The sequence below is a fragment of the Cynoglossus semilaevis genome, chromosome 4 (assembly GCF_000523025.1).
Source record: "Cynoglossus semilaevis isolate Cse_v1.0 chromosome 4, Cse_v1.0, whole genome shotgun sequence".
Classification (NCBI taxonomy): Eukaryota; Metazoa; Chordata; class Actinopteri; order Pleuronectiformes; family Cynoglossidae; genus Cynoglossus; species Cynoglossus semilaevis.
The window spans coordinates 9161185-9184241 of NC_024310.1; the positions used below are offsets into that span (position 1 = coordinate 9161185).

Below are 23057 nucleotides of genomic sequence, written 5' to 3' on the forward strand. Positions count from 1 at the left end.
TCCTTCTCAAACATCCTTTGTCTAAAGGATCCAGTGTTTCTGCCCAGCACTTCAGTCCAAACTCTGGCCAACTCTCCTTCTACTCTCGAGGTTTAAATCCAAACAAAAGTCAAACTTATCTGCTCCTTTGATCGACTCATTCTCAGTGAAATATCAGCACCTCAGGTTTAGTCCTCTGGGTTTTTTTTAGATGTTACCATTCTGCATTCCACCTATCGTTGCTGGACTCAGTAGCATCTTGTAGACTTGTAGACACACACCACTGACTACAACCTACAACCTCTTTCTCAGCTTTTTCCTCCACTGTTCATAATATTAGATGGTTGACTGTATGACCATGAACTGACCATGAACTCATCCACTGTCACCATCTCTGCTTCTTGGCTTTATCTTCCATCAGCATCACTCTTATTTATACTTGTGCACTTTGTCCTGTTTTTTCTACTTGTTTTTCTACTTACGTCATCTGCAAATATTATGTTTTAAGAAGCCTCCTGCCGAGCTCATTGTTCAATACCTTCATCACCATTCCAAACAAAAGGTTCTCAGAGCTGGTTCCTGATGCAGCCCACCACCCTAAACCAAATAGGCACTGATTATTCTGCAATCTTCTCTCTTCAACCATATCTTTCCAGCACGTACCCCTCTCAACATGTCCACTGGAGTCTGAACCTGCCACCACTCTCCACCCTCGGGAGACACCTTTACTACCTCATCCAGCTATCTACTGTTTTCCATTTAGTCATCCAAATAAGATGAGACAACCATGACTACCAGTGTCAAACATTCTACTCTTTTTCAAACTTTGCTTATAAGATTGTCAATATCATTTTACTGATCTAAACAATGGTAGAACAACTTGAATCCACGTCCCAAGTTCCTTGCCATTGTTCTCCCTAAGATCGATCCTACATTTTAGTCTCTCTCTACTCTACTCTCTCTAGTAGATTCCTGTCTTTAGTGTTATCTCAGCTTTTCAACATCATTTAGCTTCGTTGATTGTCTTGGAACAAAAGTTAACCAATTTCTAACAGCTATCGTCCGATCTGATTGTTTCTTTCAGCTCATTTTGAGCCACACTCCCCTGACCCTTAGAAAATGTATTGCCCTGAAAAGTAGCTTGCCGACTTAATTTGTGTGTTCTCATGGGGAGTAAGGGATATTTTCTAGCAATCGCAAAAGTGTCTTTATTCAAAAAGGTTCCATAGAGTTGCAGGTGGGTGCGTTACCTGTGCCGACCACCAGAGCAGCGTGGACATGACAACGAGACCCTCGTGGTTATCTCTTATCCTCATTGAATCTCTGATTACAGCATAATTGCAAGGAAGTATGTGACTCACAGAAGCTTTGTTCTTTTGAACATGAAAAAAATTAAAGCTTCCAATCCTCACAGCGTGAAGATCTGAATCCTCTTTAGGCATCCTCTTAGCACAGATGCTAAGAGGATGCTTAAAGTATTCTAAATGCAAATATGATCCTATAACCACACTTGATTCGTGGGGCTTCAAACACACAACACTAGAAGTAAGGTGTCATGGTCCAAATAGCAGAGTTTATTCTCCATCCATGAATATCAAAGAGCAATATTTCTGTCTTTGATGGGTTATTTAGGGTGAGCCATCTGCTGCCTCCAAACACTGACTTATTCTCGTTTAGTTCAAAATACAACGATTAAATCAGATATTCTCTAAGCAGAGACTTTTCCCTAAATAGAACAAATGCTCTTTTGGAAGCGCTCAACACTTAAATGGAAATGTAGACTATTGTAAGCTACTATTTGTTTTGTTTTTTTTCTTTTAATTTTTGTCTTACAGTTTTAACAGAAGACATGAATTTAAAAAGTTGAGATTTTTTTAGTAAATAGTTGGCAATTTTTTTTCCATTTTCCCTGATAGGCATATTACTAGTAAATTAGTTTACTTGGGAAAGTTATTATTACAGCATCTTTAAAATGTGTTACACAAAATGTTTAAAAGGCTGATGTAATAACTGGAGTAAATAAATAATGGATGATTAAATCACTACGGCAACCGTTGCAAAACAGCCGTACTTTCCGACATTGCTTTATCCACAAAATGAACTGAAATTGTATTGGTCGTGTTGGCTGAAGGCTCTCTGGATTCAGTCAATTCAGCACTTTTGTCTGACCCTGCTGTAAAAGGTCACTTGAAAAAAAAAACCCAACAGAACCTTTATAGGAGCTGCAGTCAGCTTTGTGAAAGATTACGTCCCCAGTCAACTACAGCACAGTTCAGTAGGTCAATACTGAGACATCAGGTGTCCACAGACCGTCCTCTATTATCTCTGAGCCCACCACGGGAAAAACACAACGGGGTTTGCACGAATGCATTGATAAAAACCTCCACTGATAACTGAACTTGAAGGCTAACGTGACATTTTGTCACAGGCAGGTTTATTCTTCCTGAACTCTCTGCTGTGTGTGAGTTTATTTCAATTTGAACAAGTATACTGGCCTTTGTTTCTGAACGGTGGAGCTTGTAACAGCTGAGCTGGCTTCTCTTTCACATTCAGCTTGTACCTTAACAATCTCCCCGAAAAAGGAGCAGCTGCCTTATTACCTTATTCCTATTTGAAAGGATGGCTTTGGAGGAAATTCTTTTGGTACAAAGAATTTCTGTAAGGATGGAGTGGGAGATTTGCTCGGAATAAAATGTCTGCTCCAAACAAGATGCAGAGCCTGCCGCTGTTATCAACAAATGGCATCCGCTCGTAATCACGGGGAGTCGGCGAAAGAGTCTGGCTCGTAGTGCAAAGCAGGTGCAGAAGTGTTAATGTTGTGCTTTCTATTAAGAGTGCACTATAGTCACAGTGGGACGGCCGTAAATTTCAGCTCTTACTCACATCTCCTCTACTTTCTAAGAGCATTTACCAGCTTCTGTCTTTTAGTGCTGCTCGGCCCATCTGCTGTTTGTTTGTGTGCTTTTATCGATTTCAAAGAGCCCCAAAAACCATTATCAAACCAAGATTTAGTGTAATTATACAATGTTTGATTTTTTTTTTTTTCTGGAGCCCTTTGTGTGCCTGGGGACAGACGACTGTTTCGTTTATTGTGCCGAGTCTTTGCTGCTATTTCTTTCATGGCTTCCGTCTCAGTCCCACGCAACAACTTCAACTGAATGTAATCAGTTTTCGCAAAATTTATGTTTTGCGTTTTTAATCTTTTGTGGTTCAAGCGATCATACAACAGCCTGTCAGATTGACTAACCAGCTAACGTGAATCATTCCAGGCAGAGTCAGGATTAAAGTAGCATTGAGAGAGTTTTTTGATTATTCATGATGGAGTTATAGTTACAGTACAGAGGCAGAAACTGAAGCCAGTAAGTGGTGTGATTTTTCAAAAGCATCTCAAAAATGTGTATGTGCTATAACATAGCGTATACACGGCTAATACTACAAATCCTGCCAGGCTATATACTGGTGGGCCAACTCTAGTACACATTTGATCATGCACATCTCGTGGGCCAAATATAATTACACCGCGGGCCAGATTTGGCCCCCGGGCCTGATTTTGACACGTGTGGTCCTCGTGAACAATACTGCAGTACTTTACTGTAGCTTCTGTATCCAGTGACTAGTATTAGCTATGGCAGTACAGTCAAGCTGAATGTTTAGCCTCACGCTCCTGTGTGCTGACGGACATTTTTCAAATGAGCTTTACCATTTGACCTGCCCTGTCAGTCTTTATGCTGACTGTGAGAGGGGAGCGGCAGCAGATGTCACAGTCAAACACGTGAAGTCTGTACACTAAAGCTTCTGTCAACTTTCATTTGATGCCAGATCCTTTTTTTTTTCTTGTCAGATGAATTGTGCTCAAATCTGCAGCAGAATACTCAGTTCCTTTTAAAATCAAAACAGGTCTTCCAGGTGCTGGGACACACAGTTTGTAAACACCCTTTTAAGGTCCATTCCCATTCATTATTAATTTTTAATAATCACACCTATTGAGATAGATAGTGCGAATGCATCATGCACAACTTTATTTTCGTAATCTGAGTGGTGATTTTAACAGTTCTTGGAAAAAGAAAATTCTTAGGTTTCATTGACCTTCACTTGTGCAGACGCTCCGACCGATGGGAGATTTAAAAATACATTGGGGAATCAGACATACACTGTACAACAGCTTCTACAAAGGTAGTGACTCCGAAGTGTGCAAGTAACCACAAAAATAAAAAAGTGTGTTTTTGTAGTTCATAAAATGCACCTAAACGCATCATGGATTCCTTGGAGACACTTCTGGGACGCACAGGCCTTGACATACATAGTATTTTTGGGTTCCAGGTGACAAACTGACCTCTTGCAAAAGTTTTGTGTGATCATGAAAAAAAAAAAAATCAATTTCTGACACCCAGTGTGTTTCTTTTTGCCCCTTGTGCTGTGTGTTTCTTTAGCTGTAATTGTACTTTGTTGATTTGCAACACTGGTTTGTCCATGGATGCAGAAAACGGTAGTTTTTCCTTCCAGTGATCTCAAGAAAAATATTAAATTCTTCAGGCTTCACTAATCCCTGACTTCAGGAAATGAGTCCCATTTCAGCAGCTGTTTATCCCTGCATTGATTCCTGAAACCATTTTGGACAGTGCGATGAAGTAGGGCAGCTTTTGTTTGAAAAATAACAACAACAAAAAAAAAAAACAATTTTCCAACAAAATAATATATAATCACTGCAAATTATACAATTAAAGATTATTTAAGAAGGATTACGTTTACAACGTGTGCAGCAGTTTCTTTTCAACCTATTTTCTCAACCTAAATCCTTCGCCTTACTCTCTGTGTATGACACCACTTCAAACTGAACTTTCTTGCTCGTTGGTCTTTGAAGTGTCAGCATCTTCTATAATGGCACATAACCAATTCAGACTCGTGCTCACTTCTTCACCATGACAGCCTCACAGGCTATTCTTGTAATTCTAGCAGTGTGAAATGTGCGAGCTTCATTCAGGTACACTCTGTCTCATGTGGAGGACTGTAATTGTCTGCGCTACTCTTCCCTTTGGTAATTGTCTTTTGATTGAGGTCATCAGGACAATTAAAACCGCTGAGGGGTGAAAAGAGGCGGCCGTGGAGTTGAGACGATGCTGCTGTGTATCCCCCTAGTGATCCATAAAAAAAAAAAAATGAACAAAGCATACAGGAGGAATAATTATGAGCAGGGTGTCCCAATGAGGACGGGTCAGGACACTGTCATTCTAATGCACAGCATTATCACAGTGTATTTAAGACGTTCTTGTTTCAGAGATCTCTTCATAGGGTCATACCCATGATCCTCTGAACCTAATTGTTTCTAATAGGTTACATAAGAGTTGTGTTAATGATTGGATTTAATCTCAGATCTGCTGGCACAGGCACATGGTTGTTAGTGTTAATATTAAAACCATGTGCCAAAGGCAAGGGATAAATCATGTATGATCTCCAAATGGTAACTAATAAAGCATTTACAATTAGGAAATATTAAACTGGGCCTTTTAATGCTTCAACTGAATAATTTATTAGTAACAGGTAGGCTTGAACAATAAAATTCTAAATCTTACCATCTTTTATAGACCAGTCAGAAAACACACCTGTGCTCTGTGCTGCTCTCTCCGATACCTTTAGTTCTAAATCTTACCATCTTTTATAGACTCTGTGCTGCTCTCTCCGATACCTTTAGAGGAATAAAGATATGTGTTTATTAATTAGCCTTGTAGTTGTAACTGTTACTTGAATGAGCACAGTTTTGTGTGTGTATGTGTGTGTGTGTGTGAGCGTGTGTGGTGGTAATAGTGTAGTGTGCATGATTAGCAGCACGGCAGGTTATTTCCTCCTCTGCTTTTCAGCCGATGAGACTGATGCAGGGAAGCTTAACACCAGACATGCTAACACGCACGGTGGTGATTGCATGTGTGAAAGAATGATGAGTTCTCTGCTTAGTCGGGTTAAAAGTTCTGAAGAGATGTAAGCGTCAGAGTAAATCACTCTTCCTGTTTTGATAGCATGCGTTGCTAACGTGTGTGTTGTGAAATCACGCAGCAGAGGCTGATGTTTTGAGGATTATTGGCAGAACTTGTCATGTCAGTGGTCGATCAGTTGATTTGTATTTAACTTTATTTCAACGTATCCAATATCCAAGTACATATATATATAAATAGCTAAAATTGTAGTCACATGATGTCTAAGACCACCCTGTAGATACGGTACATAAGTAAACCAAGGTCTTTTAAACTCCAGTCTCGTAGATGTCACCTGTGGATGTCATCTGTGGATAAGTGATTGATTTTAATGAATATAAAACAGCGTCAGAGCATTCACACATTGTTTGTCTCAGCCCTTGTAAGGCCACGGCTATAAAATATAGTCATCTTCATGCAACACACACTACACTGTGTGGGTTACTTTTCTGTTTTTAGTATCTATCTACACTGGCCATACTTCGTGTAGCAGTGAAGCCAAGTGTGGGCAGAACAAAGTGGTCTCTTTTGTCACAATGTGTGTGGATCTGTAATAGTAATACTATGGGGGTGTTTGACTAACATCATGCAGGGCTAAAGTTTTGTTGTTCTGTTGCTTTGTGTTCACTTGCAACTACGAAATGAAAAAGACTTTTTTTTTTTGTCTCTGTATTCCTGGAAGGAAAGACAAGAGCAGGTAGATGTGTCTGAACCCCCTTATGTGATTAATGCGCATGTATATATTTATATATGTATGTATATATGTATACATATATGTACATATATAATATAATATATATAACTCACATTCAAGGTGTTAATCTCCATTAAGGTGCACATATATACATGTGTGTATGTGTGTGTGAATGTGTTCATTGCAGTTAATTGCATTTTTCATCAGGTTCTAATCATGTTTTGGTTCAGATACAATAAAGCAAAACTAAGAAGACGATGGTTATGACCAGCTGTGAGAGGCTGCAGGTTGGAATACAAAGTTTGAAAAACACACTAGAACGCTTGCGTTCCATTCCATACATTTCGTATCAAAATGGCCTCAAACTGCAGTCTGCTGTTTGACGGACATCCAAACAGATCTACTCCAAAAGGCTACAGACTCCTTTGATCGTGCTAAGGAGAAAGTCCAACTCAGCTGTGTGGAAAAGTGAAATGGGATTTAGTTTCAAAGGTGGTAAAATGATCATCATTATCATTTCAGTCGTAGACCTTGGCAGGCAGTGTTCAGTGATCTAAATCTTTTTTTCTTTTTTCTATTTTTGACAAAAACAATCACACATCCACTGTATTCCAAATGAATGGATGGTTAAGCATCATGAGTAGCAGGGAGCGGATACAGTGTGGTAATTGACAGCAGCTCAGTGAGCCTTCAGTACGCATAACACTCTGCATAATTCCAGCAGAGTAAACAATTAACTTAGTGTTTACCCCAATCACATTTTTATTACCCATTTGGATGACCATTAGGAACAGGATGTAAAACAGAGTGATCCCCAGAGCTGGGTGGAGTTTGGAAGTACTTTGCCCAAGAATCAGAAGTAGAGCATGTACTCGCAGTCAAAGAGATGACTGTGAAAAAAGCTCAATATGGCAAGATGTCAACTCTCCGGTTAGCAGATCAACACTTTTGTTCCATGCATTATCTCTCATCAAGGATGATGACACACTAATTAGGATCACTCATTGTAGTCTTGTTTGACTTGAAGGATTCTGCTATTTCCTTCCCCATCACTGAACGCTAATTAAAGATTCAATTATGGTTTAATGAAGATTGAAAGGCATTGGCTTTCCCCCATGAAGAATGTTGACAAAGCCTTTACAGACGATGCTTGTCCTCCTCTGATATCATGTGGTTCATGCGCCGGTGTCGGCCTCATTTGGCAGCATCCAGCACCACAGCGCATCTCTGTGCCGGGAATCTGAGGTGGAGAGTTGTATCATGAATAAATCAGGTATCAGGTGACCTTTTTACAGATCCTCTAGTGGCACATTTAATGAATGACAGCTTTGGAGCCGAGAGGACTTTTCCTTTAAATATTGCATCCTGACATTGTTTAATGTCGCTCTTAGATATAATTCAGAAAATATCTTCATTTCGCTCTAAAAATCACCAGCGGTGCTGTCACAGTGTCTCAGGAGCTCCATTAGTATTCACCCCTCAATGTGCAGCTCTTGGATTTGTATGGAAATCCAAGAGCTGCACATTTAAAATTTTAAATGTAATGCCTTAGTCATTCTACACTATTGAACATCTGTCATAGCTCGTGAATGGGGGGGGGGATTTTGTTGTTTGCAGAATTTTAAATTTTTTTTTTTTTGTAAAATACAGCATGAATGCATGAGCACAGAAAAACACTTACCCAAACCAGGCCTAACTGCAGACTACCAGTTTTCTTTTTCTCTTACTTACTTATTCACTGCTTTCTCTGTTACTGAATTTAGGGCCAGCACGTTGAAGTAGCCTTTGGAATGTGGTCGTCTCTTCAGCCTGTCTTGCTGTACAATGGCAGTAAAAGCATTCTATTCTCTATTCTGTTCTACTGACTTTGTCTGTAGATGTCGCTCCGTTAGAAGAGAATAGTTTTAAATGTGACTGGGCTGCAGCTGGGCTCTTGCATCAGTGAAATTCAACGGTAAAAGAAGCTGTCAGCAGGCAGCCAAACACTCCTGCTGCTTAAGGCTTGACAAGTGCGAGATTTAAGCTTGTGTAAAAAGGTAGCATAGTTGTATTTTAACAGTTTTATCCCCCCTTAAAATACACAGATTTTCAACCACGATGTATCTCTCTCTCTCTCTGTCTGTGCTCTGTCTTTTTTTCTCAGACTCTGATTACAAAATTCACAACTGCCTAGAGGTCAGAAGAACAAAATGTCCCACAGAACATGGGATGAATTTCTCTCTAAAACAAGATTGCAATGACCAGAATTTATTTTTTTGTTTATTGCTGGTATTATTATTTTTTTATTATTATTATGAATTCGATGTTAATTTCAGAGCTCTTTAAAGGAAACTGATTTTGGTGACAGGAAACTTTAAATTGACCATAGGTACAGTATGAGTGTAAATCGTTATCTACGTATGCGGTCCTGTAATAGACTGGTGGACTGTCCAGGGTGTAGCCCACCCTTGCATGATGACTGCTGAAATTGGCTCCAGTTAACCTCCAAACCCTTCTAAAAGAGAATAACAATGGAGACGATGAATAAATGCTAATGTTTCCACTGAATTCTCTGGTTGGTTAGCATTCAAACATTGTATTCCATAATGACCATGCTTCTTTATCTGAATGCCCTGAGCTAATTTTATGCTACATGCTTTTTTATGGTGGCGGAGACAGTGATGTTAGCATAAAACAAATAATCTTATTAGTTGAAGTACATACTCTCAAGCCAATCTGTGTTTTTCTTCGTTGTACAATGATGCTAGTTTTCTCATTTTAATAACACAAGACACCATTCTGTGTGTAAACATGATGTGTCATGCCGAATGAGTCATTTCCACAACACTATTCAGTGTAAAGCCCATGGCAGTTGGATCAGATTATTGGCCAATTAGCATTTTACTCAGAATCAAGGATGAACGTTTGGAGACGTTTGTAAGAAACCTGAGGGTCTTTGTCTTTCATATGGAGTTTAGTGTCAAATGTTTCATCAGGTTTTATTGCTCAGATGGTGGGCACATGATTTTTGGATACACTTCTATAAAGATGAGCCCCAGACTACTGATATTGAGCTGGTTGAGTTTGCTGATCACACCGTCATGCTAGATTAAAGAGAAAAAAACAAAAGGAGGATTAGCTCTGCCGATCGATTAAACTTTTTTTATCAGATTAACCACAGATTAATGGTGATTTATTATAATTCACCAAGATTATAATTTATCCTGATTATTTGTCAGCAATCAAGGTTAATTGTTAATCCTAAATATACCTTTTTTTTTTGTATATCATCCAAATAAGCGAGAGACAAACAACAGCAGGTGGATGTATGTGTTTCACACCAGTCTTTATTTTTGACACGTCCAAATGATTGAAATATTCATATGAGTAGAACATGTCGGAAGTTGCTTTCGAAAACTTGAATGACGCTGTTGTCCTCAACAATATTAATTAGTCCATGATCCTCACAATCCGTTTGTGATTGCATCAGTCGGCTCGTCAGTGGTAGACTTTATTAGCACACTGTCCTCGGTGACGCTGGTCTGCTGCATCTAGCAGGAAGTTGAAGCTTTCACTGAGATGAGGTGGGATTTTAAGTTCCCGACATTGCCTGTCATAACTGTCTGTAAGTTCAAATGAGTTAACACTTTAATGTGATTAAAGGGTTATTTCAACAGCCCTGGAAATAAAAAAAAAGTGATTTCATAAGAACGCGTGGATTTCCTTTATCTTTGTTTGATTGAATCCAGATGATGGGCAGTGTTATTGGTAGGTGAGAAGATGAAATGTGATGAAAGAATTAAAGGTGTGCTGCAGATGAGACCTGTTGACATCACTGCATAATGACTGCTCTGACTGCATGTACCACCTGCTCCTTTCTCCATTGCTGGCTTTATAGATTCTGTTAACCCCCAGCCTCAGGCTATTTGCTATTTTAGGCTGACGGCTCATCGCGTGAGTGACAAGTTGAAATGAGAGCTTGACCTGTTGAATGGCTGACTAGTGGAAAAAACAATAGAGCGCCTGCCTCAGATATTGGTATTTTTTAACCGTTGGATTCCCAGTATACGATTTTAATGTTTTTCTACAGTGATGATCCAGTGGCATTAACAGAGAAAAGCCCCAAATGCTTCTGGGCAATCTTAGCATTGTAGGATGAGAGAAGGTACAATTACCCTTTTTCTTAACCTTCTGTTTCTGTTTTATATTGTTCACTCATTTCATCAGCACCAGCCCAAGGACTACAAATAATGAAATTCTCTCTCCTGAAGTATGATCCTGTCTTGAACCAGATAATACGACTTGGTCGCACTTTTGAAGGGTTTCCTGTGGCTCTAATATGACTTTAAAAAGATTGATGTGAAAGAGATGTCTTTTTAACAAAGGGCAGGTTTGGTCGAACCTCTGAGGGTAATACTATTGTATTCACCTGTAAGTGTGTCCGTGATGAGACTGGCAAATGTAAAGGAAATATTTTTTCTAACTAAAATTAAAGTTGATAATGAATGTTTTCATGTTGTTGTGGAAACATGTTAATAATTTTAGTGCTAGTTTCCTGCATGTCTGCAAATTCAGTCTAAACACTGTAGGATTTCGAGGATTTCATTTTAGAATTCTGTTTTAGGGTTAATGCAGCAGGTATCAAATGGAGACTATAAGGAGACACTGTAATGGGTGGTCAAATATGATCTTTTTTTTTTATTTAATTTTGTGTTACCTTTTTGTAATTTTTTTTATCTTATTTTCATATAAGAAAAAACTAATGTATGAATGGCCTCCAGTGCATTGCACATGACGTGTTTTAGTAAAAGTTTTTCATCGATCGAACTACTTCATTTAGAAATTTCCCATTTTTGAAGGGATATTATCCCAGCGATTTATGTTGATCTCGACACTGTAGCTAAAGACATTGTTGTAAATCTTGCTGTACAGTAAAATGATCTCTTTTGATACCAGTGTTAGAACAGATGGTGGAGTGGTCTGTGTCGTTGCCTTACAATAAACCATGGTTCAACATTAGTGATAACAGTCTTTCTGTTTGCCGTTTGCAATTTTCCAGTTTGTGAAGACATTTTGTTTTATCCATAACATTTTCCGCCCACAGTCATAAAAAATGCAGATGGGGTTAATTGGGGTTAAGTGAGACGTATGAGTGGACGTGTAAATGGTTGTTTGTCCCTGTGATGGACAGCTGAACTGTCCTGGGTGTTTGCCCAATCACTGTGGTTGACTGCTGCCCCCTGTCCCCCTGAAAAGGATGAAATGGTAGAAGATGGATGGATGTTCAGGACTGTGATCATCCAATAGACCGTTTTTATATTGTTTTTTTGTTTTTTTTCACAATAATTAGAATTGTCTTCCATAATTACATTTTTGACTAGTGGTTATTGTGCTAAAGCTTTTGTGCCAATTAGCAGGGGCACATTCAGTGGTCGACGTTCGGACATGAACTAGAAAACAGCACGATTGAGAGTCCTAACAAATTGGACTAATGCACTACAGCAGTGCCTGTGAGAGGTGACAAATACAGCCGTCCACAGAACACTACGGCCTGTTCGGTTTGTCGGTCTTACATTTGTCCTTTTGAGCTACAAATGTGAGGACATGTAATGAGTCCTACTCTGACCTCTGACCCCACCTCTGCTATTCATGAAGTGAGCTGTAGGATGGTAGGGGTCAGCTGTGTGGGAAGACCACACAAAGTACCCTCAGTGTCTGATGTTGCATTTATCTTCCTTCCTAATCGCTTCGATAGACGTGTGACACAAACAAGGTTCTGTTCTGCTGGTTTGCTGCTCACAGCCGGAACAGTTACAAGGTCAGGCCACGGACAACATTTCTGTTTGCTTCAGAGAGACACAGGCTCCGCCCCAGGAATGGAATGCTTTGACGAATAAAATCACTCTCAGCGCTTTTACCAAATAACATTTTTCATTTCAATTAAAGTTTCCTTTTTATATAAATTGATCATTTTCATTCAATGACTTTCCAATGGTAATGCTTTGTCTAAGGCCATTTCATTTCCTACGCTGAACTTAGTATGCATGGCATGTGTGTACAGTGGAATTTCGGTTTTCGAACCTCGTTCCTGAAGGCCGTTCGTTAACCAAAAAGCTTGAAAACTAAAACAATTTCCCCCTAGATTTGGAAAATTAAATACATTAATGAAATAAATATATATAAGTATGTATATGCATGATGATTTATATATACATGATGCATATATACATGAAACATAAACATATATATTATTGACATTTAGACGGGACGGTTTTTAGAGGTTTGGTGGCAGAAACTGGCCCCAGGCCAGGAGTTTGAAACCCCTTTATGCTTAAGCTTTATGTTACATCATTGTAGACTTATTCTACTCAAGTAATACATAAGGGATATGTGTTCTCTCAATCGATGAATCGACGATAAATACAGGTTGACTGTAGACACAATATACTTTACCTGAATGATACACACATAGAGTACATATAAATTACACATTTTGTTTATCGGTGTTACCACGTTTACTGCATTACTAGTTGGGATGTACAGTAGCGCCTACATGTGTTTGATATTTGACACAGCTTTGTCATAGTCAGTGCAGACTCCTCAACACGAGGCACATTTGGAACAGTTATTTTCTAAGTACTCATTTTCTCTGTGCTCCAAATAAAGCCATTCAATTTGCACTGTGCCTGTGCATGCACAATGAGAGCATTTCTGTCTGGTGTACTTCTCTTTGTAAGACAAAACATTAAACTACCCAGCATGCAATAAGACTGATGGCAGAGCAGTGTAACTGATTGAATTGTTAATGAGCTGTGCTGCCAGAGAACAGAACTCTGCCTAAACTTTGGGAACATGGGAACGTTTTGTTTTCGTTCTAAATGGTGAAGTCTTTCCAGTCTTTTCAAACAGAAAAGGGTTTATAATGACCCGTATGTGGTCTTCACTATATTGCCAATCATATGTATATTAGCTGACTCTTAGCTAATTAGCTCTTTATGCTTGGTTCAAACACAGTATATACAGAACAGAATCAGAAGATAAGCCATGATGAGAAGAAGCCATGTTTTTTTTTTCCTCTGAAGTTCTGACCTATCCTGGTGACAGGAGGCTATTCTGAGTGTTGGTTTGCCTAACAGGCATGTCACTGCAGAGTTTGACAGTCAAAGTCAGAGAAACTTCTCCTCAGAGGTAATTTGTTGCCTAGGCGTCGTAGGTTTCTGCACACATTCTATCACAATCTGCCCACTTCAGAAATGGAATGCAAGGAGCTGAGAGAGTGGAAGGTTATTAAAAATTGTTTCTAAAAGAAGCATTTATACATCGTTCTCAAGGCGATCAACATTCAATGTTAAATTACTATCATAATAAAGATAGAAGAAAATACACCTAGATATACTGTGTATGAAGATTCAATTTATTATTGTGTTGTTTATTTTTTTTTCTATTTTTGTTTATTTGTTTGTGAAAATGATGGTTAGGTTGAGAGTCAAGCACATAAATGTGAACAGTGAAGCAAATAAACAAGAAAACACGAAGCCAACATACATCATTAAAAGGAAGGGAATTAATTAGTGTGTTTATCTGAACATCTTCTCTAAATTGTTTTTTTCCCCATTCTACTTAATTATGGATAGCCTAATTTTCAAATCCACCAATTGCACTTTCAAAGGATGACAAACAAAGGTGCTGAAGCTGTGTGGTTATATCAAAATAACCAATAGCTGCTTTTGTTTGACAAGAACGTCACAAAGGAAAAACAAACTCTAAAGGCGTAAACCTTACACAAGGCTATAATGAAGAATGTACAGCGTGCTCCCGTGTATTTCACATTCCTGTCGCTTTGTTAAAACTAAACCTCAAGAAACAGCATGGAAGTCGATGAGGCTTCTGCTAATGTGTTTCAATTAACGCAATTAAAGACTATGGATTACAAGAGTACATATTCCATCCAGCTGTTTAGCTGTGTGGCTAGTGGGAAGAAAATGTCTTTTCTTCATGCAGACAATTTGGGATCAATGTCTTGTATGGAAAAAAAAAACCCTGTGGAGCAAAGGTTTTTAACCATTTTGGCTCCATTTTTGTTTTGTACAAAGTGGCCCAGGGGATAACCTATGTAGTCCTGTGGCTCACAGCTGCAAAACTTTTTTTTTTTTGCAGCCCTCTAGGTGACGATCCTAGCCCAAGTTTGGCCCCTGGCCCTATGGTTAAGAAACACTGCCGTAAAGTATTGATTTTTTATTCTTTATTTTATACTTTATTTTATTCTCATAACTAAGCTTTTTTTTCAGTGCAGCTCTCAAAATGTTTTTTCATTATACTTTCCTTTTATTTGATCACACTAAATATCATTTCTTTCTTTGCCATAATTTCCTTCCTTTTAAAACACTTTTTTATGTAGCTAACTACAGACAGTTTTGCGGCTAATGCTGAATTACTCAAAGAATATAGAACATATTAACCGCACGCTGCTCTGTAACGCCTGAAAGCTATCACGGCATATTGGTAAAACACACATACTGAGGTGCTGCTTGGTGTGAACATTATCAGTAAATGTTTGTAACTCCTTCACAGTATATCCTTAAAATAAATATGTTGTTCGGCCGAAGCTGTGAGCTGAAAGTATGGTGATGTGCTCCAGCTGACAAATAAGTCGGTGATGTCAAGGTGATTCTAATCTGCATCACTTTCCAACTCATGTTGTTTTTTGGGTCACCTTGGTGTGTTTAAATCCTCATGCAAATTTCTGGATTTGCCTGGGGAATATTAAGGTTTGAGCCAAACGTGCGCATTGTATTTGTTCAGGACAAAATGTATTCACAGAAGCGACTGCAATTAAGTCACTTCCAGAAAATAATTTACTCAGTGTATTTGGATTAAACTGGTGTGAATAAGTGTCTGTGATTGTCAGTAGTGAAACAAAACCAGCCATTAATGATGACATGTGGTCAAATTCTCTATGTAATGGTACATCATAGTCACAGTTTTTAACTATTATGAAAAATAATAATCATAACAACAACAACTATTATTATTATGAATATTATAACAATAATAATCGTTATAATAATAATTATTATTATTGTTATTATTATCTAATGAATCATAACCAAAATATTAGTTGTCAAGTTCCATTTTATTTCAAATATATATATATATCAACATACTTTGTTCTTATAAATTTAAATACACTTTTATTGACTTTGTGCACATTCTTCTACAGTTGCAAATTCACCATGACTTTATAAGCATATTTTTTTTGTACCTGAATATTGGTGAGTAATTTATTTTTCAATTCAAACCAAAACGTTTCATAAGTGAGGAGAGAACATTGGTGATAGAAACAACATTACATGTAGGATATCAGCACTTTAGATGATACTTATAAATGAGTTGGTCTAAAATTAGAGAATGTGTGGGATCCAGGGAAGAGTTTTTTTGATGAGGTATTTCATAAGCAGAACTAAAACTCACGTTTCTCCCCAGCCTTTAATACATTCTTTCTTCTCTGTAGACGCAGCTTTAATGAAGAGGCAGATCTGCTAACACACATGCAGAAGGGACCCTCTTCTTTAAGTATGGGGTCACCATGGAAACCATTTCTCCTCCTGTCTATCATCAGTGGCCTTTCAGGTAAGACATTTAAGAGGCTGTTTGAAGTGTGTTCTGGTGAGACATAGATGGGAGTGATAATCCTGTTGAACCCAGAGGACAATTACTGGCAGCTGTTAATGTGAAAGTTGAAATTTGAATTTCATCATCTGAAATTATGTGTGTTAAAAAATGTTTTATGATAATTGAGCAGCATTCGTTTAATTTAAATTGACAACAAAGGTTTCCAATGAAGCTGCTTTTCTACAGTCTCATTTGTATGGAATTATTTGTTTGGCAGTGGTCACCACTAAAGTACTATTACCTGCCCTGTGACTTAATTTAAATTGAAAAAGAAGCTCCATTCAGTGGACATGCTTATCTAAAGCGCCTTTTAAGTATCTTTGTAGCTTTAGTGGCCCCGGCGGAATCAAAAACCTCAGCTTGGCAGGATTTTCCGGGTAGCGCATCTTTACTAGCCAGATTAGAATTGAGTGCACAATTTTAAGTTCCGGATCAAGTGTCTCCCCTGATAATCCAGAGCAAGCGCCACTCTAATGGATTCTGCCCCTTAATAGCTCTTCGAACCAGGCAGAGGAAGATCCTCTCTGTACTTTTCTTAAGGTTTTGAAAACTAAACACAAAAGTTGTCACCGTTCTATTCTGTTAAATGTTAGATAGAGGCAGTGTATGTTTACATGTACATATCATATTTACCTATCTGTTTTATCTAATAACAAAGTGGAAAAAGAAATACAGGATTTTGGATGAACAGAGTTGGTGTGAAAATATTCACTGTGAAACTAAGACGGGCAGAATGCGGCAATAATCGGATTGTGTTGCAAGAAATGAAGATGTCAGGAGTGGCAAAGAAGCATGTGATGTTGGTGCAGAAAATGTATGCTGAAAGTGAAACAATGGTAAGCTGCTTGGTAGATAGATCAGTTTGAAGCAGGAGTTGGACTCCACTGGGACTTGGTATCCAGAAGAAATGCTCAAGATGACATGGTTAGTGTCGAACGGACTGCAGAGTTTGTGATAAGAGTAATGATGGCAAGATGAAGACAGACTATAGATATGATCGTGGCAGTGATAAAGATAAAAATGACAGACTGACTGCCATGACAAACTGCTGCAGGTAAATGAATCTCATTCAGAATGAAGGATGAGTAAGTCATGGAACATGTTGTAGCCGTCAGTGTTTAGATTCTTATTTCAGTGTGACCTGAATATTGCCAAGGAAATATTGTGGCTTTGGAAACCATAAGTGAAAGGAGAAGACCCTGAGGAAGATCAAGAAGTTGTTACATTAGACTCAAAGGATAGAGGATCTTAAGTATTTTCTGTCACACCACTCTATGAGTTGCTGCCACCTAGTGACTGGAGGCTTGTTATCATTCAAGTATTACAGCAGTGGTACACTAATATTCAGCGTGCCATGTTCCATTGGAAGACCGCCAACCACCCCACCGCCCGGCACCTCACCTCGCGCCAACCACTGCACCCCACCGCCCGGCACCTCACCTCGCCCCAGTATTTGAGAAGTACTGCATTAGTATCAGAGTGGTTCATGGTGGTACAGATGTATACACTTGGTGATGTTTCAGCTTTGAATTAAATGCTGTCCTAGTGACACTTTCCATTTAACATTCAACAATAACAGCGCATGTGTTTTCAAATGTAAATGCAGCGATGTATCGAGTGCATTCGACACGGGCCGTCTGTTAAAGAAGCTTCACTTTACATTGTCCTAGTGTTGGAGAATCAAGGTTTGAACTTACAAGAGTGTTGTTTACCTAGAAATTACAACTGGGGTGTGTTGTTTGTGTGCAGAACAAAGAGTGTGCTCATGCCCCGAGTGTCACACACCAGCAGGTTTTTAAATTGTTTGTATTTGTGCAAAATTATTTGTTTACCAAAGCAAACACCGACTACTCGAGAAGAGGCCATTTAAGCCGAGCATGGGTCGTGATTGCTTTTAATGAGAGACAAGAGGCGAGCGGCACCGCGTGAAGAAGTCGTTCACTCCTCTGAGCCAGGCTTTTCTGGAGAAAGGAGGAGAAAACCCATTTTACTGAACTCATTGGCCACAGTGTGTGCACATTCATCAACATCAACAGAGTAATGTAAAAGTAGCACAGAGCAGTGAGTAGATTTAATTAATTCCCTCCCTTCAATACTGTACCTTCCTGTCAGAAGAGTCCTCTCCTTTTTCTTTAATCCCAGGATGCAGTAGAGATAAACACCGTGTGTAGTTTGTCGGTACACTTCAGTAAACCGCACCAGTGACAATTCAACTTCTGGCTCCTGTGGAGTTTGTCAAGCACATAAAGGCACATGATGGCGCAATATTAAACTCCTTGTGGAAAAAAGTAAAATAAAGGCACCTTCATTATCTGCTTGTCACTTACTATGCTGTGTCTCTCAAGGTTTCAAGGATAAAGAAATAAAGAAACCTTTCATATTAGGAATGAAGAAAAAATAGCACGAGTTTTTCTTAAAGTTGCACTTTGTAGCATTAAGGGAAAAGAACATTTTTTATTTTGCCCTTATCGGAAATGGAAAAAAAACAATTTTAGTTGATGCTATTTAGAAGTAAATACTTCTCTAAACGAAGAGGTTGCCATTACTGTAGCTGCAGCCATGAATGGATAAACACGTTAATCGCTTTGATTCAATTGTAAAATGAGTCAGATGAACCTTTTAGGAAACTTTAATGCAAAATGGGCAAAATGAATCACGCCGTGTTCCCACCATCCATCCACTTATTGTTACTCGGATACACAGTTGATAAATGTGTTCATTTGTGTGGAATTTTTGTTTTCATTTCACCCAATCACCTCATGCTTAAAATGTCATTTCAACGACCAGTGGACGTATCAGTTACAACTTCAAGTCTCAGACCTGTGAGTCTACATCTGACCAGCTGACTGAGACAATTATCAAATGGATCTGTCGAGATTCGTAGTAATGACTGAAATCCACCAACTCTATAAAGCAGATTAAGTTTTAATTGTTTGACAGCCCTGGTGTTTACATGACATTATATTAAATCACGACTACGGACTCCACACCATCCATCATTCACTCAAACATAAATAGATACGTATTCAAGATGGGTTTGTTGTCGTGAATGTTGTTGGATGGCAGTGATTCACACACTGACTGGCATTCTTACTTTGTTGTTCTCCCATTACACCCGGCACTGACAAGCACGCAACGATGCTCCAACAATGGACGACACATAAAATGGTAACAACTCGCTACATTTTTCTAATTCACGGACAGTGATATTTCAGTGTAGTAATTTAAAACCACTTTCCTCTTAGACGTACAACCCTTCGATAGATAGATAGATTTGAATTTAAATTGTTTTTATCATCTTCACGCTTGTATTTCCAAAGTGCACTTGTTTTTATCTTCACGCTTGTATTTCCAAAGTGCACACGGAGCAGCCATCCAGCCCACCAGGCTAACTCTGTAGACCACCTCCCACATGCTGTCATCTCTGTAGTTCACATATTTTGGCCCTTTCGAAAGCAGACAACCATTTTGTTTGGACATGCGTCGTCTGCTCAGTGCTCATGCTGGTCATTACATTTTCATATTGGACCAGAGAAGTCATGAGGAATGGGATCAGACCAGAATTCTGTGAAGTCTCAAATGTGAGATGGACTGGTTGACCTTTGACTCTTTGATTCTATGTTACAATGAATTTGAGTTAGGTGAATTTACTTTATATTTTATTTAATCTAAGAATACTCTTAAATACACAGAAATGATTTTTATATTGCTTGTCATGAATAAATTATATTTCTGAAAGTATAAACTGTTGGTTTAATCTCAAAAGAATAAGTTGCTGTGTGTAGTCAACACGCATTTGTGTGAGCCCCAAGGCTGCAGTCTCTTAATAAATACAACCATTGTGGAGAAATTGAGAATCCGAAACTTTCAGAGGTGCTGAGGTTTTTTCTATTGATTTTTGACTCTGATAATTTGGTCGTGTCTCGACTAAATTGTGAGGTCAATGAGCAGCAACAGGCTATGTGTCAATCAATTCTGTCTATTGATTTTTGACTCTGATAATTTGGTTCTTTGGTGTCTTTATATTTTTAGGTAAAAATGCATCAGCTCTGCCTCCGAGACTTTACAACAAATTAATTTGTTATCCTTTCAAACAAATGTAATCTTTAAAGATGATTTCTGTTGAATTTCCCGCTAAAGTGTTAGCGGACTCCTTGGACGTATCTAATTAAAATGTTTCAAGTTCCGAAGAAACACACCAGCCGTTAACTCTTTTGGGTCTGCGCTGCCTTCACTTTGTCACACTCAGTCAAATATGCAAATTGAAAGCTGCAAGTCGTTAACCCTTGAGCATTTCCAGTGTCACAGAACAATTTCCACTGCATGAACATCAAATTACCATCATGCGATTTTCACATTTACATAATATGTATTCATGACCATGAAGTTTTTTCTGTTGGCTCTGTTTGTCGAATGATGTTTCAGTAGATACTGTACATCACGCATGGCAAACTCAAGGCTTGTGGGCCAAATCCAACCCTCCACATCATGTTATGTGGCCCACCAGAGATTACCATGCATGTGGATGTCTTCAAGTAAAAAGTCGACAGCGAAGAGTTTATACTAGTATAAATATACTTTTTGTATCCAAATGAGGTGGGACATTTTTTTTTTGTTTGAGCCAATGACATTTTTTTATTTATTAAACTCAACAAAAAGAGACTTGCCGGGCTTGGCCCGCATCTTACTTTTTTTATAATGTGGTCCCCTTGAGCAGTTAATTTAAGATACATTTTTGTTCATTTAAGTATCTTATGTATTTTTGTATTATTTTGGAAGAAATGATTTAATTCCAAATAAGAAGTTTATCAATAGTGGATGGCAATAAAGTGGGTCTCCAAAGAAATAAATGCTCTTTGCTTCCATATTTCTTCTTCTCTGTCCTGTATTTGTTGAATTGGAGCACAAGGGGATATTAGACATTGAGCCTTAAAGTAATTTCATGAGTGTCACGGAGGGAAAAAAAAGATTTAAGAGAAGAAACAGCCTTTATATCAGCTCTGTGCTTGCAGCTTCCCCTAACAAGCAGTGACAGCTCTTTCCTTTTGTTTGCCTCCATTTACTTTGGCTTTTAGAAAAACAAAACAAAATAATAATAATAATAAAACACTCTCGGCTCTGATTTCCTGCTTGGCAATTGCCACAGGATAATTCTCTGTGGACTTTTATCAGATCTCTTGAAAAACATGCTAATATTATTTCCTGTCATCCATCATCTCAGATTTACAGTAGAGCGCCGCCTTATCAATAACTCAAATCACATTAGTCACATTAGCCTCATGCATTTTGGTAGCATTTGTTTGTTATTCTCTGGTAATACATCGTGAGTGAGCTGTACGAGGCAAAGTAGATTAAAGATTTTTTTATTTATTTTGCAGCAGTATACATTGTCAGTAAACTGTTAAAAAGGATGAAGGAATGCAAAATATTGCAAAAGAAAATATTTTTTAAGATAAGGGGGAAAAAGAAATCTGAATAATCCTAACCCAACTGTCAGTCAGATTTGTTAGCAAGTCTGCATGGAGTCATTTTTTTTTTTCACTTAATTGAATTATCACGCCCCAGCGCCCCCTGCTGTTGCAGCCAGACCTGAATAAATGGGAACGGTGTCTCTTAGAAGTTAATGCAGTGTAAAAGCTGTGCAACATCAAATAGGCAGCCGCACACACACAAACGGCAGAAAGAACGCTTAAGGTGATTAGTAATGGCCATATCTGTTCTTCCATACATTGACTTGAATCAACATGCTGCACTCCTGTCAAGATTTAGTCCATGTCCAAATAAAAGATACCACCACAGAGTACAATAACTAAGGATTGTTGTACTCGATGCGACGAGATTTGAGGAGATGTTTTGTAGTAAAAGTAGTAGTTCACCATATGTGTGATCCTGAGATGACCGTTGGGAAAGGCAGATCAAATCATTTGGCTCATTTAATTTGTCACTGCTGAATAATTTATATGATCCTTAGCAGAATTATCCCAGAAGGATTCAAACTCATCCCTCTCAGACAAATCATTGTAACTAATTCTCCCAAATTTATTTTGCTGAAGTTTGTATTTTCATCAGCTACATCCAAAGAAAACCCTCGTTTTTTTTTCTCTTCCTGACTTTAAGTTAGTTTTTTTTTTTTCTCTTCCTGACTTTAAGTTTGACGTCAGTGTTAGGGCACAGTTGGAAAATTGATTTGCATGTTCAACACTTTTTGCAAGTAATATTTCCGTGCGATTGACTTGACTTGACTTGACCTGTGACTTATGTTAAAGGTCAGAACTCCAGACTTACTTGAAACTTGCACATTAGTGACTCGATGCACTTTCGCTGCGTTGTTGATGTTTCTGTAGCCAAGGGATGATAAATGGAGAGGAAGCTCAGCACTTGAGATAACATAAGCAATAGCATCTAGAGTAGAAGACCAGAGAGGACCGTACTGTGTACTTATACGTTGTACTTATGTTTAAATGTATCTGTATATTGTATGTATATTTACATATATGTTTGTGTGTTTGTTAATAACTACCTCTTGTTTCACCTCACATCAGTGTATTTTCACTGCAAAGACAGGCTACCCATTTTTCCGTAAATATTGAACTAAGGCTAGCCTTACGGTAGCAAAATGTAGAAGAATGTAGTTCAGGTAAATTGCTATTCTAGTTAAAACAGCTCTGGGCAAAGGGCAGGCTTTTAGCACTTACAAATATCAGAAAAACTGAGGCTTATATCATCGTAAGAGTGCTACACTTCACACTGTGTTTTTTATATTATCA

At 38.3% G+C, this 23057-nt stretch overlaps 1 protein-coding gene across 1 annotated transcript in view; it reads left to right on the plus strand.

Moving 5' to 3' along the window:
- The window catches only part of LOC107988477 (contactin-5-like), a 78674-nt gene that overhangs the window by 20392 nt on the left and 35225 nt on the right, over positions 1–23057 (plus strand). Inside the window, exon 5 of the mRNA XM_025055174.1 lies at positions 16130–16248. Coding sequence (XP_024910942.1) covers positions 16167–16248 — 82 coding nt within the window. The 5' untranslated portion in view covers positions 16130–16166. The remainder of the gene's footprint in view (positions 1–16129; positions 16249–23057) is intronic.